The 16,658-nt window shown below is 46.9% G+C and overlaps 1 protein-coding gene across 1 annotated transcript in view; it reads right to left on the bottom strand.

The window, feature by feature from the left end:
* The window catches only part of NLG-4 (neuroligin 4), a 232,028-nt gene that overhangs the window by 2,944 nt on the left and 212,426 nt on the right, over positions 1-16,658 (bottom strand). The window contains exon 11 of the mRNA XM_017907757.1: positions 259-592. Within this exon, the coding sequence (XP_017763246.1) occupies positions 259-592 (334 nt within the window). The remainder of the gene's footprint in view (positions 1-258; positions 593-16,658) is intronic.

The following is a 16,658-nucleotide window of genomic DNA, read 5'->3' as shown; positions in this document are numbered from 1 at the left end:
ACACGCTCGACTATGCTTCAAAGGCCTCTGTGTCCTCCCCACAGAGACGCGAAAAGTGTCGATTTAAAGTGGATTTAAAAAGCGAACCGAATAATCCTGCTCATAACGTTTCACGATGAAAGTAAAGGAAAATTCAGCACGTTCTGATACTCTGACAATCCTGATTATTCGACTTAGCGAACATACGAACGTTGTTTCAAAAACAGGGACCAGGCAACAATGTTTTCATTACGTAGACCGAATTTGCTTATTACGTACCCAGCTGCATCCAGACTGGCAAGCGGATCCGTACTGGTGTTATGAACGTTTTGAAAATTCGTGTTCTGAATGTAACTGACACACGTGGCAGCATTGTAGTCCGTAGTGGTCGGTGGCTCGGTGGTGGTATTCTTCCTTTTGAATTCCTCGCTGATCCTGCTCAGTGGATCTGGCCTCACCGATCCGTCGTACAAGCTGGGGTCCGAGTGTCCACGGAATAGGTTGTGCTTCGAATCCACGTCCTCCATTCCGGCTCGATGGAGTTCCGGGACAAGACGTAACCAAACAGACAGTTGATGAGCTCTGTAATGATACCTCAGCTTCGGCTTCGGGCCTGAAACGGAGAAAATGTTCATAATTTAGAATTTGTACGACAGATCGTTTGGTCCTGGGATAATCGGTCCTACGTGTAGCGCATCGTCACAGAGGATATTCCGAGAAGACTCTTCATTCGCTATCTGTTCAGAAGGGATTTATAATTTTTATTCACATTTAACGGAGGGGTTAATACCTTTACATCGGTTCAATGGCTGATGAAATATGAATGGCGCTTATAAAGTCGCAAGTTTGCCGAACTGATAGTCTTTTAAACAGTTTTGAAAGACGTTCCGTGTACAATACCATTAACGGGCCGCAAAGCGAGCATCGGACGCTTCATAAAGCGTGCTTTATTAAAAAAGTTTTTGAAATCGTCCCATCGGAATCTTCATCGCGTTGCTTCTGTATTAACGTCCTGAAATTCTCCACGAGTAATGAAGAATTTACGACTTGGTCTACGAGCCACTTTCCCACTCTCGTTACAACCGAAATTATTGGTTCGATGAAAAGCGCTTTTCAAGCAAAAATTTCACTTCCTGCCTCGTGAAAGACGACGGAAACGCGTATAAGTTCCGTGGAAATTTCATTCGAATAAAAGGGACATTTCAACCAAGCGTGTCTGACGTGAAGGGTCTCCCCTTTCTTTTTCCTCTTCAGCTCTCTTCCTTAAAAACTCATTTCGCGAATAGAGCATTAAGTGGTTCCTTCATACAATCTAACGTAACGTAGCGGTTTTTCTGCAATTCACGTCTGGATTGTCCGAGTTGACGCGAAAAATTAGCAAACTCGAAATTCCGAAATCCCGAAATGCAACGTAATTCAACGTAATTCAACGTGATTCAGCGTAATTCATCGTAATTCATCGTAATTCCGGTGTACGACGACTTTTGTCCCATTTCGAATTCGCATCTGCTTTTGATATACCTGGTGCGAGCGGTTGTACGAGCATCGTCGTGGTTCCGTTGACGATTTCCCGTGGTTGTTAACCGTGTCGAAAGAATGGAACGTTGTTGGACTCTTGGATAGGTGGACGCGGATACGCCAGGTGTCATGGCCAAACGAGGACACGCTCAAAATCAGGCGGAAATTTGGAAATTGCTAGAAAGGTTACGGATCGAGGCTGGTGAAACTGCGACTGGGCTCTGGGAAACGTTAATTACATTCGATTTTTTGCGGATACCACGATGCGAGGCAAGAGAGCGAGTAATTAAAGCGGGACATGGCTGACGGATTTGTCATTGCCGTGAACGAGGAAACGATCGGCATTTACGCGTGTGACAACGCGCGTGCACGGAACCGGAACGGTGAAATTAATGAAAATAATTGGTTCGCTTAAAAATTTTGGTACACCCGTGGTTAATGTACCGTGGACGTTGTACCATTTGGAAGAGTGACAAAGACAGGATATGTATTCTGTTTCTCGTGCATTATTTCGCCCTTTAGGCCGAGGATGGAGGATTTTTGAGAAATCCGGCAGTCGGCTTTTATTTTTCCGTTCGCATAAATGCTTGATGCATTCTCCGGGATTTAATCACGTTATAACGAAAAGAGCGCCTCTTCCGTGCCGCGTCTCGTTCAATTACCAAACGTTTCCCCGTGTCGACGAAAGACCATATTTGAGGTTTCTGTCCTAATTAAACACGAAAATAGATTATTAAAGCGAGCAAAGCGAGGCAAACGTAATTCAAAATTCATCCATCCGCGAATCTAGAATAATCCGGGTTCGCGAAATGGAAACACGATCAAACAAAAACTAATATGATTCCAACATTTTATTCGACGCTTGATCGAATTAACTCGAGCATTCGGTACAGCTGCATATGTGTGTAATTTCATTTGTTTTTAATTGGGCGCGCCTCCGCCGGCCGATATCGTTTAAATTTCCATGGAAAATTTACAATTTCCGATCAGATCCGGCGTTTCGAAGAATTTACTGTTATTAATCTGTCCAATTTACGGACGTAGCTGCATGCCAAATAGGATGAGCTCACTTAGCAAGCGGCAGCCGGAAACAGATGTGAAAAATGATACCGGGTGTGGTTGTTGCCTCGCGTTTCATCCTGACATTCGATTTCCCGTATCGCGCTCGTCCCGTAGCCTGACACTGAGAAATTTCGACACGATCCACTAGACGCGGGATAGGAAAAATGGATTTCCTTAAGCTTAATACCCCGATCATATTCCGCGACACGTGGCTCGCGAAATTCGCGTCTTTCGCGCGAGGCATGCCGTGAAAAAAAAAAAAAAATACGAAAAGTAGGAAAAACGCGAAATCCGTCACTGGTGGATCCTCTGGTCCGTGAAATCTGTTCCACAAAGAAACAAAGCATCGATGAAACATCAGCGTCAACCGTGACAAAACTCGTTCACGGTGAAACGCGATAGCACCGAGATTCACTGGACGGTGAATTCGATTGATAATTAATCTTCTTAGTTCCGTTTTTTCCTTTTTTCTTTTTTTCTTTTCTTTTTTCTTTTCACGCGATGCAACATTTTCGACGTGGCCGTTGGAAAATTGGGTTCCACGGCCCAAACGGCCCACGGAATTTTTCGAATTGCTTCGCGCGCTTCCGCGAGAGCGAGGACGCTCCCCTTTCCGTTGGTTATCGTTCGATACAGTTCACTGTTCCCAGGTGATAACGACTGGACGTTCCATTCGAACTGTGCACGTTTGATCAAAGATAAAATTCATTTTTGTCCGTCGTGCTCTACGACTATGCTCGTTGCGTTTGCCGTTGCAGCTCGAGGAAGCTGCGAATCGATTCGGTTCGTGGCGTCTGTGGTCAAGATGGATGTTCAGGGATACTGCACAACGTGGAACACTCGAGTGGTGATTAACCTATTTGCTTAAATTAAATTCAACCGAATTCGCCGAAAAGACTGCTGGAATGCTAAAGACGTAAGACAAGATATCTTACATGTAACGTCGATGTTAAAATGTTTTTGATTATTACATACCAATGTAAGATTGTGTACGCGTAGGTCGCCAGTCAAATTCCTTTCTTCAAACGAATCAGTCTCTAAGCAATCGTTGTACAGCACACACCGATCGAGTTACCAATTATTAAAGCGCTGTCTTTCTATAATCAGTGTTCCTTCCTTTTTAACACCACTGCCATACCAAATTCTATCAAAGACAATGCTCTAACGTAGTTTATAGCGCTTAAAGATCGATGCACGCTGTTGTACCGCGTGGTGTAAGAAGGATGAGGTCCACGCAGGTTGGGTAGGAGTAAAATAATGCTGCTACCCTCTTCTCAATGTGTCGTGTCACTTACGAGACATTGAGCACCTCGGTGGTGTAATAAAGCGCAGTTTCTGGTGTATTTACACTTTATTACACGTTTTGTATGATGATTGTGTGTAGTGTATCGTCTCAGCCTTTGCCGTTTCGTCTTGCTTCGTTTTCCGTTTGTCTTTTTGTTTTATGTGTTTGACTGAGTTTCGATAACGTCTTGATGTTTTGTGTTTTACGTCTTTCTACCGTCTTGCTTGTTTTACTCCTCACTGTCGTCTGATACTCTGGTTTTGGCCACTGCCTGTCGTCTCGTTTTGTCTAGTCTTGGTTTGCTGTGACTGGAGGAAAATGAGTGTAGGAGGAGGAAAATTAGAGTTTTTTCATTGGACAAGGAGTTTTGGCAGGCTCTTGGGTTAGAAGAGGGAATATGACAGGAAAGTTTGATTGTGTGTAGTGTATCGTCTCAGCCTTTGCCGTTTCGTCTTGCTTCGTTTTCCGTTTGTCTTTTTGTTTTATGTGTTTGACTGAGTTTCGATAACGTCTTGATGTTTTGTGTTTTACGTCTTTCTACCGTCTTGCTTGTTTTACTCCTCACTGTCGTCTGATACTCTGGTTTTGGCCACTGCCTGTCGTCTCGTTTTGTCTAGTCTTGGTTTGCTGTGACTGGAGGAAAATGAGTGTAGGAGGAGGAAAATTAGAGTTTTTTCATTGGACAAGGAGTTTTGGCAGGCTCTTGGGTTAGAAGAGGGAATATGACAGGAAAGTTTCTCTCTTTGGCATTGTTTTGTCTTGATTTATGCGTACGTCTTGTTAGCATTTTCGTGGGTCAGTCGCACGTGCGTCCCGTCTGTTGGGTCCGGTCTCAAGTATTACCGTCCCTAGTCCTTATCTCGATTTATGATTGTCGATTCTAAAGAGGAACGGCTAGGCGCGCCTTCCACCTATTATTGCCGTCGCAACACACGCCATGTCAGAAATATTCCATCATCGTGGGGGTTTTTAGAAATTCATCCCTCACATATGGATGGTCGCGAAATCGAGCGCTCCGTATTCCTAGATGTTTGACATCGAGATACGTGGATCGAGAGTGGTAAACACTTTCGCGCGATGATCCTGCTCCCTTGACAGTATCGAGCTTATCGCGCGGACAAGGGAACCGGTGTAGTAGAAGCCGAAGGAGAAAAGCAGGAAGAAAAGCGAGCGAATTGGCGTGCATTCCCGCGATCATTTTTCTCGCGTTTTCTTTCTCTCATTTCCCATCACGCGATTCATCGAACTTCGATTCGTTCAGCGACCTCCTTCGGATACTCTCGATTGTCTCTCCACATTTTTCACGCCCTACCGCAGCTGGAACGCGACGATCCACGGTGATACTTGTCAGATTCGTCTCGCGGGCCATGGAGACCTTCGGTTGGATCTCATATCCATGCCAGACCTGAAGTGGTCCAAGAGTAATACGCCATATCGGGTACCTCCTAGACCTTCGGTTGGATCTCATATCCATGCCAGACCTGAAGTGGCCCAAGAGTAATACGCCATATCGGGTACCTCTCCGGGCGTACTCCTTAAGCCTACTAAGGGTCGAGTGCGGGTTGACTTTCTCCGCTTGTTGGACCATGCTTTTTTCGTTGGTATGATGATGATTTTAAATTCGCAATCAGCACCTGTCGCTGTATCCAAAGATGGACCAGGTGCGGCATAGCAGCGCAAAGGCGCCCAGAAGCTAAAAGAAACATTAGTTGTCAGATTCGCCTCGTTTTTGCTGATTTTACTTCGCAACGGTATCAAGGAGGTATTACCCCGTTCTGAAAATGCTTTTAACTCCCTCGATATAACGATCTTGCTCGTGAATGAGCTTTCAAGACACGGAGTAATCCCAACGTGGACGTACTCCGCTCTATCGAAATTATGAATCAAAGGGAAATTTTAACGAGCGACGAAAATCACTGTTAGTATACCACAAGCGTCAAACTTTGCCCGACTATAGTTACCATCGGAAAGATTAAAGCTATTCCGGGGAATTAGCTTGCAAGCTAATTGCAAATTCCAACCCGCGCGATCGCGTTTCTTTGCTCGATCAATCGGGATAGAGAATTTTAAGAAGCTCGTCCAATCGTTTAGATCGAGTCACCATTCGAGGAAAGTCGGTTTACAAGGGAAACGAAGGAAACTCTAAATTCCCGTCAACGCGAACGGGTCCCTGACGATGAGGCACTTCAGTCGGTAAAATATCCTGGGGATCCCTGTGTATGCTATGGACACACACGTATATCCAGACCTAACGACTTATTCTTTTAAGACGCGCTAAAACTTCCGAAGAACGTCTTTCCTCCGCAGACGCCATATTCTCTCGACTTTTCGAGAGCGTACCTCGCCCGGGAATATCCCGAAGCTGGTTTCGCGCAAAATAAAACCAGCGGAGACCCAACGCAGTAGATAAGTCGTGGCATAAATGTCAACACATGTCTCATGGTATTTTCTGCTTCTGTCGTGATGCGCTTCATCCCTCCCTCCTTTCCGCCCCTCCACTTTTATAGCTTCCATCCCTATTTCAGGTGGCAGTTTTCCCGGTTGCCAAACCCTCTTATTCAAGCCCTCCCGCGATTTTCTCCCTCTTCTTTCCCTCTTTTCTCCTTTTTCTCGCCCTGATAGTCCTTCGAATCCCTGCTACGCCGCGGTCGCGCGAGGGTTGCTTGATATTCAGCCTCCATACCCTTGTCAGATTCATACACGATCAACGCGGAAACAAGCAGCCACCACCGGTGTTACAACGCGTCTCGGTGCACCGAGAAATCCTTCTTTTCTTCTTTCGGATAACTTTTTCAATGCCCTGGCTCGAGGAATCGCGAGAGCCATCCTTCCCGACCACCCGATGGAATCGGACGCTGGTTCAGCTCCATCTCCGGTTTCCACGAATTTTCTTTGTCGCGATCCCAGCGGAGATCACCACGGGAATTATAATTTCGCTCGGACGCGATGGAGCCGGATGTGCTCGCTGGCTTTCCTCTACGCGTTTTTCACCCCTTCCTTTTTCACGGAAGAAGTTGGCGAAACGAACGAAACCGGTTGAAGTGGAGCGGATAGTCGGAAAATTAGAAGTAACTTCGCTTTGTTGGTTACGCAGAGTGTTTGTGCTGCTTTTAGAACCGTGGCTTTGAAGTTGAAGTAACCGGCTGATGAAAAGCGCGGTTTCATATTTGACCGAACAAGGGTCGTTGCGATTTCTTTTTCCAAGATGGTCGGCTCTTTCCCATTCCGCTGTCGAATCCGGCAAACATTTTACCGGCTGGTCAGCCGGATATCGAAATCGTACAGCCCGGGCAGTATGATTTCGAAAACAAAACATGTTTTCGCTCGCGCGTTCATTTCATCCCGAACACTCTTTGCAATCGGAGGGTCGCAATGTGTTCGAATTCGTATTTTCGATCTCAATGGTATTACATTCCGTTGAAACCAATTTCCACTTTGTGATATTCTATCCATCGTACTACGAATTTCTCCCTCTCTCTTTCTCTCCCTCTCTCTCGATTTTACGTTATTCGATGAATTTTTAAATCATCGTGGTTTCCGTATTTAATTCGCGTGCCTTTATTAAATCCGACCTAGCTGCCCAAGAATGGTTTCGGGTTCCATCCGTTAATTAAACGAGACTGCGGTCTCGCGTTCACATAGTACGCGAATAGTACTCACCGAGTGTTTGAAATATAATTTCTGCGAGAGAAGACGCGATAAGACGTTTCTCCGAGTCGGATACGAGATTTGTTTCGCAGAAACGATCGAATCCAGAAGAGGACTTCGTGTGTCGAAGAGAATGCGAGTTTTCCTCTCTTTGGCCTTGCTCGAAGAGCCGCCAAAAGTAAAGAAACAATGTTACGTGACGCCTGATCCTGGAAATTGAATTTCCATATCGATGCCTCGCTGGAAATCTCGAGACGTTCTCTCAGCCTCGCGGATTCCCTCGCAAAGGAACCCAGTTTTCCATTATTCTCCCCCTTTAATATTCTCCCCGCCGGTGCCCCTCGTTCGCGCAGTCCTTCAGAATCGTCTCTCCATCGCGGTGCTGCGAAGGGAAACGAAAGACCGGCGGAAATGGGTGCTCGAACGCACCTTTCCGGACGCGTGTACGTGTTGGGAGACGCGATATTAGGTTGTTGTTAAGATTTGCTACTGCGGATCGACTTTATGACGCGTGCGTGACTTTTTCGCCGCCCGTGAGATTTAGGAACGTCATGTGTGCAGCCGAGTGTTGCGTTTGCACGGTGTTCGCGTTTATGGTCGATGCGGAGGTACAGAAGTTGGAAATTCGAAGCGGGACCCGGCTGCGTCGTAAATCCACGGGAACGTACGCGGGGAGTATGCGAAATTTAGGGTGCTACCGCAGAAATCCTTCTTGGTGTTTAGATCGATGCTTCCCTCGGTAATACCTTATTCTTTAGCACAACCGAAATATCAACATTCGTCGATTCTTAGACGCCATAGAGAAGCTGTGACGTATGGCGATGCAGACATTTATACCCCTGTGATCGATGATACCATCGATATTAAAGAAACTTGTACCGCGAGAGCATAAATGTGGGATTGGAATAAGTACGGCCTTGAAACAATGTCAAGTATGTTTGGGCTTAGAATGAAAGTGACCGTGTGCAAGAGGTTTGACTGCAGAGAATGTTTATGGCAGAGTCGAGTGAAAGTTTAGGGATGCGTCCAGAGTGGTTGAAGTACCTGGCCCACCGAGGTTGCGTGGCAAAGGGGCATGATTGCAAAGGAAAGCCTGGGTATGGAAAAGAACAGGATGAATGCTTTAAATAAGGTTGCAAGGGCGCGGGTAGCTCCAGTCTTTAACAGTCTTCAGTCGTTAAGAGTTTTTAAGCTAGTGTCAGTATGTGAGTAAGAAGTCAAAGTCGAACGTACCCATAGCGAATCTCTCTTGTTTCATAGCCGTCAGTCTACGTATAAGCTTATTCTACTTTATTAAGCAGTAAAACAACACTATTTTAGCCAATCCACCCAAACCGGTCCCTACATAAATATACTCGTAATAAACAAAAATCGTATAAATAGTTTAATTAATTGTTAATAACAAACCGATTTTGTTAATAACAAGTTGCCCAGAACGCTAAAGAAATAATTAATAAAAATCGGTACCAAAAATTAGCGAATAATTGATTATTACAGTAGAAAAATAATTATCCGCGGTATCGGCAACGATCGAGAATTTTCGTCGATCTTCGGCCGATCGCCGGCTATATAAAGGGTGCGCGAGCGAGAATCGATTCATTTGTCGATTCGACTTCGTACGAGACACATCGGAATATTCTTCCGGGGGTGGGTCGGTGGTGGGGTTAGGGTGTTCGGTGGTCATTGCTAGACCATAGGTCAGTCGATAGCCATTGTCCACTCCACCCACGCACCTTTTGCTCCACGATTAATTTAACAATTTTAATTGCACAAATATAGTTTATCCATCAAATTTAATACACGCGTACTGGAGTTACTGCCCATCTATGCATCGTGCATCGCGATACGTTTCAACGTCTGTTGATTTTAATCTCGTTTGCGCACCGCGGTGTACTTGGATATCCCGAAGCTGGTAACGAGTCGACAATTCTCGAGCGTTTACCTGTCCTCCGTCTAACGGGTAGTTCGCATCGAAATTGCCCCGTGTTGGCTGGTTTTTTTTCTTTCCGCGACGTTCCCCACGATTAAACTCGTGACCAGCAAAGCGACGGAAATTGATACAACGAGGTTGTTCCTCGCGAGCCATCGAGTGCCAGCATCGTGGACCAATGGGAGTCTGCCGGCTGGCAATGCTACGGCTTCCGGCAGAATTATTGTCGGAGTTGTCGCTATTAACGGAAATGCGGAACTACGAAACCATAGAAGCCGAGAGCCGTAGAATCGTCCTCGAAATCCGTGAAAGCGGTTACACGACGGCAAACGACCGTCTACTCGCGAATTGCATTCCCCTTTGTCCTCTGTTCTCTTGTCTCGTTGTTTCGTCACAATCCTCCCTTTTCTTCTCTTTCTTCTCGTAGAGGTCTCTTTTTCACAGTTATGTTTTCAGTAGCCATTTTAAGTCCGCTGAACTGGCCCGATAATTGTGTAATAGCTTTAGCTTTTATGCGACTTTTCATACCGTTTCACGGTCGATCAAGCTGGTCCAGGAAAAAGACGCAATCGCTCGCGGATGTTTAAACTCACTATTTTTATGAATTTTTATTTACAGCCATGAAACTGTGGTTATTCCGTCTAAAGGAGTGGACAAAAAAATAGAACTTTTGACGACAGTTGCGGTACACGTTTGTTATTTAATTGATGAGAATAAAAAATTTGCAAGAGACACTTGGAAGCCGAACGAAGTCACCATTGCTAAACATCAGAGAATAGTTGCACCGGATCCCCTGAAACGATGGCGAATTGCAATATTCATAAGACTGCACCCTCTGTGTAAAGCTGTATACCCGCGGAACTGGCCGTACGCGTTAAATGACAATGACGCTCGAGACTTTCAGTGCCAGGTGCCATTAGGAAAAAGTGTTTCAGAACTGAGAAATAAAAGGAAAACGCGGAGAACACTTTTCCCTAAGTCGCCAGAGTCTTTTGCATTCCTGGCTACTTTAACAGTCACGGGATTCAGTTGTCAGAGAAGGACGAAAGCTCTGCTAAATCGAGCAAATTGGATACAATATATTATACATCGAATTTTTCGCAACTGGAATTCTTTTTTATCCAACACGATCCGTGCAACGTAGCCCGGGTTTCTTCGATTCGTTCCGCAGCTTCTCCGTTTATTTATTATTCAAGGTCTGAAGTTTCCCTGAAATGCTTATCTTCCCTAGAGCGCGTCGAAAGTTAGCGGAAAAATTCATTTTGCGGTAGCGAAATCTTGAAATTCTAATTTGAGAAGTATTTCCGGAAGGAGGTTCCACCACGGGAAATAAAGGGAAGAAACAAATGGCTGATCCACTTATTTACCCGCTCTATCTCCGCCATTCTATTAAGCGTGGTTGCTTCTGGGACAACCGATCTGCTCGCTCGCAACACCGTCACGTATCAAGTCGTTGGCATTTGTGGTAATTGTCGAGGTAGTCTCAGGGTCACGGGGTTAGCGGGAACCTCGCAAGCCTGGGATCCTGCGATCTTCGCAAGACCCTCGTTTCACCTATATCCCCATTTCGCCGCAGCGTCCCTTGTCCCTTGGTCGGCCATTTCGAACGTCGTAGCGTGCAGAAATATCTCGCTTCTCCATTTACTCGTTACGTATTCCTCCTAACTTCCCTCCGTGTCCCTTCTGGACTCGTATTCGCTCGAATTCGCGAAGCCCAACGAAGTCGAGCAAGCTCGTTAAAATTATGGCAGTAATATACGGACGAAGGGACGGATCGATCGATCCAGCTCGAACAGCTGATTTACGCGTCGTCGCACACTCTTCGACTCGCGTCTACCGATTTGATTTGCGTTCGTGCCAATTTGCTCCCGGGAACGGGATAAGCTTGGCCACCGAGGGGATTGCTGATGCCAGTATCGTGACTCAGGAATGACTTCCTACGGTGAATCCGAAAGCAGGAAGGATATGAAGGAATGAAGGAGGGTAATGGAACCCTTGGGGATGCCTGGATCGCGTTCCACGCGCCTGATAGGCAGCTAGTTTCTTGCTCGTCCCTTGAAATTCTGCCGTTCCTTCGTACGTAATAATCGTAATCGAGTGACCTCCGTTGAAAAAAGAAAAGAAGATTCAATGGATGGGAGCGGAGACCGGAGAAGAAAAGGGACAAAACGAGACGTCGCTCGAGATTTCTTCTCCTTTCCCTTGATCTCCGACAGGAACGCGAAATTGTATCGTTGGAATTGTAATCGGGTTTGATGGAAGCAGTTTCTATTTTAATCTACGAGCGTCGTTAAAATTACGAGCCTTTCCGACGCGTGATCGTCGTCCAGTTTCCAGCGGAGCTAACTCCTTGACCCGATTTCCCTTTTCTTCTCCCTTTTGCTCTGCCACCTATTTAGATTTCTCGAGCGTCGTTGAAATCGCGTTCTCGTTGTCACGCGTCGATCGTCGTTCGACTGCCAGTCGTTTAGCTGACCCGGTTTCTCTCTCGTTTCGCTGACTGTATTGTCCCCTTTATTACCGAAATCGCGCGATCCCTCTTTGAGAATCAATCGTACCTCGACACCGAATGTCGAGTTCCCTTCGAGATTCTCTCTCGAGTCGAGAGAATCTGCGAAAGACAAACCGTTCGAAGAAGTCACGAAAACTCTGCAATTTCATCTTCTACGGGATCTCATTGTGCAAAGTTCTCCGACGATAGGCGTGTTGCGTGTCTAATTCGTTCATATTTCGTCTTAATTTCTATCGTAGAGCGAGGAATTCCGCATCGTGGAACGCAAAGAAGCAGTTGGCTAAGCTCGTCGACCACTAATTCGTGGTTTTTGGGGCGGACACGACTCGCTACTTCTCTAATTAGAAGTCTCTTTTTCCGACTTCCTCGGCTAAGTCGTGCATCCTCTCTGTTAGAAATCCCCCCAGCGTCTTATTGCGCCAGCTTTCGTCCCGAGACCGGGGCTAGGCGAATGGAGAACGCGAGAGGGCGATGTCCAGCGCGCGATTTAATCATTTTATCGCCAGTTTGCCCGATTGCCGCTAAAACGGGATTCCTATCGCGACGACGATACCGTCTCTCGTAACGCTTTATGCTCGTGATAATCTGGAAAAATTAAACGTCAAATCGGGAACGAGCACGTTTCTCCTCGTTCCTTTTATCATACTCCGCGATTATTTCTTTCTTCCTTCGCTTCTCTGCCGCCCCTGCTCCTTGCCTTTCTCCCAGTTACCGGCGGAATGAATTTCCCGCGGCTCACGAGTATCCTTCAGCAAACCATAACGAGGAAAGTTCCGTGCGAGATAACTTAAAGAGAATAATACAGCCTCTGGTACGATCCCGTCCACCCTGAGGAAAACTCGTGCCGGATTATTGGCGTGTGAATACGCAAACGATCCTCTGTATCCTTTTCTCCTTCCGCCATATATCACGACAGAGGATCGTTCTTATTTCTCGCTTCTCGCTTCCTTCCCTTCGAATAATTTCAGACTATCAAAGCAGCGGACACTTAACGAGATTACTTCGAGTCGCGTTACCTTTACGTCACCCGGTGCTCCCCTGTCGATTATTTATTCTCGATTTATCACGTTGAACCCCCGTATCTTTCACGAGCCAAACGTTTTATGGCGAAACGAAATTTTCCTCGCCGTTTGTCCGGTTTTTCCTCCGTTAAGCAGCGAGTTCCAATATGGCCTCCGGCGCAATTAAGGAACACGACGTCGTCCTACCCTCTTTTCCTTTCTTTCTTATTTAACTCCGGTTCGAAACAAGTTGAATCGATGCGAAGTTAATGGACACTTGATCTTTCCGGTCCCCGGTACGCAGGGCGAATTTATTTCCTGGCGTCTGCGTGACTTCATCCGAAGCCATTAGCACTGAACAGGGACCCAGTGTAAACATGTTATTCGAATTCCGCCTTCATATCCGTTTCCAAGCGACGCCGTTTGCTCCTCAGGAGTGTTACTTCGCAGGTTAACGAGAGAGGAAAGGTGGAGCGAGCGAGAGAAATGGGGAAAGGTCTCCGTAAAGATGTTGGAAACGGGGGAACGTCGAGTCAAATTAGGATGACTTGGCGCGGTGAAAATGAGAAAACAGGAGAGGATGGCAGAGTTGGTTTGAAGTGGAGGAACTTGATAGAGCTGATTCCAATTCGTATTGAATTAGTCGGGGATTACGGATCCTGGGACTTTCCACCCCTGACGCTTGGTCGTCTGTAAAGGCACTTAGATTACCGGTTCCGCTGTCTGTTAATCTTCCGTCTTGTTGAATCTGTCCAGACGTGTTTTCGTTTTAGAATTCGACGGGAATTTCAACCGCTGCATGCTGAATTTTAAGATCGATTAAAATTTCTACCAACCTTTCGTCCCATCACGCTGCGAGTTTGCTGCGAGGGCTGCTTAAAAGTTTCAAGAGTACCATTTTCTATCAGGATTAATTACCAGTCGCTGTTTAGGCTAGTGACGATTTTACGTCCACCGTGTTACCATTTCCAATCGCTAAAGGCTGTTTTAATCCTCTCCATAGCTCGAGCAAGATTCGCCTTCCATCTTCGAGCACCGATCGAAGTACTAACCGATCGAGCAATCTGCACGTTCATCTGCCCGCGTATTTCTTCCCCTATCTCGAGGTTTATCAAACCGAGATAATCAAACCGATGGATCAGAGCAAGATAATCGGCACTGGCGTTCGATTAAGCAGGGACTGCGTTAATTTCCGTCGTGGAACTCGGTGCTGGAGAAGACGAGAAACGTCGCTACGATAGCCCATCAGCCTGACGGTTCTCCGTTTCTGATCGCAGGGCGTGGAATGACGAGAGACAGGAAGAATTCTCGTGCACCGGTGGATCGTCGGTAGAATCCCGTTTAGATAGGAAATAGCTTCCCTTGTCGGCGACACGGCCTCTGATCGCTCCTGTATCGAATTCGGTATTGTTGACTCGCCACGATGAGCAAAGGTGCCGGGATGTATCGAAGAATAATCGATCTACTCCGGTACACTGGCTTCCACGAGTATGCGAAAAAGTATCGGCCAATGTCGGCTATTTCGCGATACCTCCACAGCCTTTGGAGTTGAAACGGGTTTTTCGATAATTTCGATTAGGCGATCGTTTACTTTCGCAGGCGACGAGAGTCTCCAGACGACGCGATCGATGGTCTCCACGATGTTTCTCATTCGCGACGAGCTGACGACCGATGGTTCGATTGCTTTTCCTCCCGAGATGGGAAAGAGCAAGTTTTATGGTTTACGTCTCGAAGGAATGGGAATGGCGGACGTGTTCGTTGGAGATACAGGGCAGCAGTGGAAACAAAGGCCGAGGTGGAAGCCGGTGCGATAGAAACGGTAACATCGAGAACTGGTGTCAGCCAGCCGAGTCGTCGATCGTGCTGACTACTGTCGCAAGCTTCGCGAGCGACAGGTCGAAAGAGTAGCGCTCTCCGGTAAAAAGGTGAAGCAGGGTCGAGGCCTCTATTAACATCGTTGGCTCGGCGTATTTACATTTAGATCGAAAAATGATTTATCGCGTGTAGCCCGTTATCAGGTGGTCTACTATCCAAGAGGCCTATGAAATATTCATATCCTTTTCACGTGGCCACTCATAAAATTTTTCGCGCCCCTCTTCACCTCCGGCAGAATTTATGGCCGGCTGGCTCGGTGCTCGTACGCGGCCGGTCTCTGATTCCGACCGACCTCGGTGATTAATTAGATTCGGGCCGAGGGACTCGCGAATATTTGGGAAACGTTCGTACGGACGCATCCGCGTCTCTATTAAGCGATCAGTCGCTGATGGGCTAGTCAGCCAACTCGAGAATATCCGTGATGCACTGCCTGGCTTTAACGATCACGTTAGCGGCAGTATCGCGAATCGGAACCGAAACCGTGGCTGTGGGGAAAGATATTCCCGAACGACAGTCACGCCTATCGAATCTTTCTCCGTCGTTTCCTTTCGTTCGATAAGAGTCGCTCTAGTATGTGACTCGCTATAGCGACGACGAGAGCTTGGATCGAGCAATAATCATCGCCCGAGGTGCGCGATTATGTCTGCCGAAGGTATCATCGCAACCCCATAGAGCAGCGTCGAACAAATGAGTAATTGAACGCCGTGGGAGGCGTGTGAAGAGCTGGAAAGAGGAGATAGAGGGGTTGGAAGGTTGGGAAACGACGACGAGATAGGAGAGTTGGAGGGTTGCCGTCTCAGATAGCGCAAGATAAGTCGTGTAAAAGGTAAAGGGACGAGAGGGGGGTGAAAGGGGGTGGAGAATGGCGGAGAGGACGCAAGGAGCCGAGTGATAGCGATGCCTCGAGAGGGTAGTAGGGAAAAGGGCGAACCGAGGGGCGAGGAAGATGGCTGCCAGAGTGGCGATGGGTGTTAGAGACTGAATGATAGGGGAAGAAAAGGGGAGTGGGAGGGGTTGGAGAGACAAATTTACTTAGGTAGCTAGAGGGTGGCCGCGGTGGGTGGAGAGAAATGAACGAGGGGCGAGGAATAGTTGCGAAAGAATTTCTTATTAGATTGGAAATTGAAATAAACTCTCGACAGAAGTTCGAACCTCCTTCACGGCTACAATGACAATCGTCTTCTTTCTCGTCGTGGTCGTTTTTCGTCGCTGGATGCTCGATTGCACGGGACGAGGATCGATTCTCTTAACCGTGGAACATGCCAGTGAATTCACCGCGAGTAATTGCATACCGAAACTACACGGTCCTTTTTCAAACTGATGAAATCTCCGAGCTTTCCTCGCCTGTTGTTGGATTTTGCCGTCGATTTTCTTTGCGCCGCGAAACGTGTACAGGAGAACTCATTAACGTTCAAGTTGAAAACTCATGAACGTTGGGCCGAGTTGGTTTTCCTGGCTTTTAAGCACTTCTGTTTCTACGCTGTAAGAAAAACGTTAGTCGACCCGTGATTTCGCTCAATTTTCCCCGATTTCGCTCCGAGTCGTTCCCTAAATCGGAACACAGAAAATCTGTTACGTGGCTACGAAGTTCGACAAATGTTATACGGCTCGACGGTCCGTCGGAGGATTGGCCAAAAGATTTTTGGACCCGGTGGCTCATCGAACGCTAGGTAAGCGTAATAAACGTAGGGTAATCGGCTGTTGAGACGCAACTCGACTTCCGTTGTAGTTTCGCGAGTTAACCCTTTTATTCTGACGTTTAAAATACAAGCACGAGCAGCCAGCAACCGCGATAAACTCGTTGGCCGAGTTTTCACCGCATCTGTCGACATTGGCAAAGTGTTTTCC

This window comes from Eufriesea mexicana, unplaced genomic scaffold (genome assembly GCF_001483705.2).
Source record: "Eufriesea mexicana isolate 0111107269 unplaced genomic scaffold, ASM148370v2 scaffold8981, whole genome shotgun sequence".
Classification (NCBI taxonomy): Eukaryota; Metazoa; Arthropoda; class Insecta; order Hymenoptera; family Apidae; genus Eufriesea; species Eufriesea mexicana.
The sequence above is the reverse complement of the archived record's forward strand: the minus strand, read 5'-3'. Positions and strand labels throughout refer to the sequence as shown.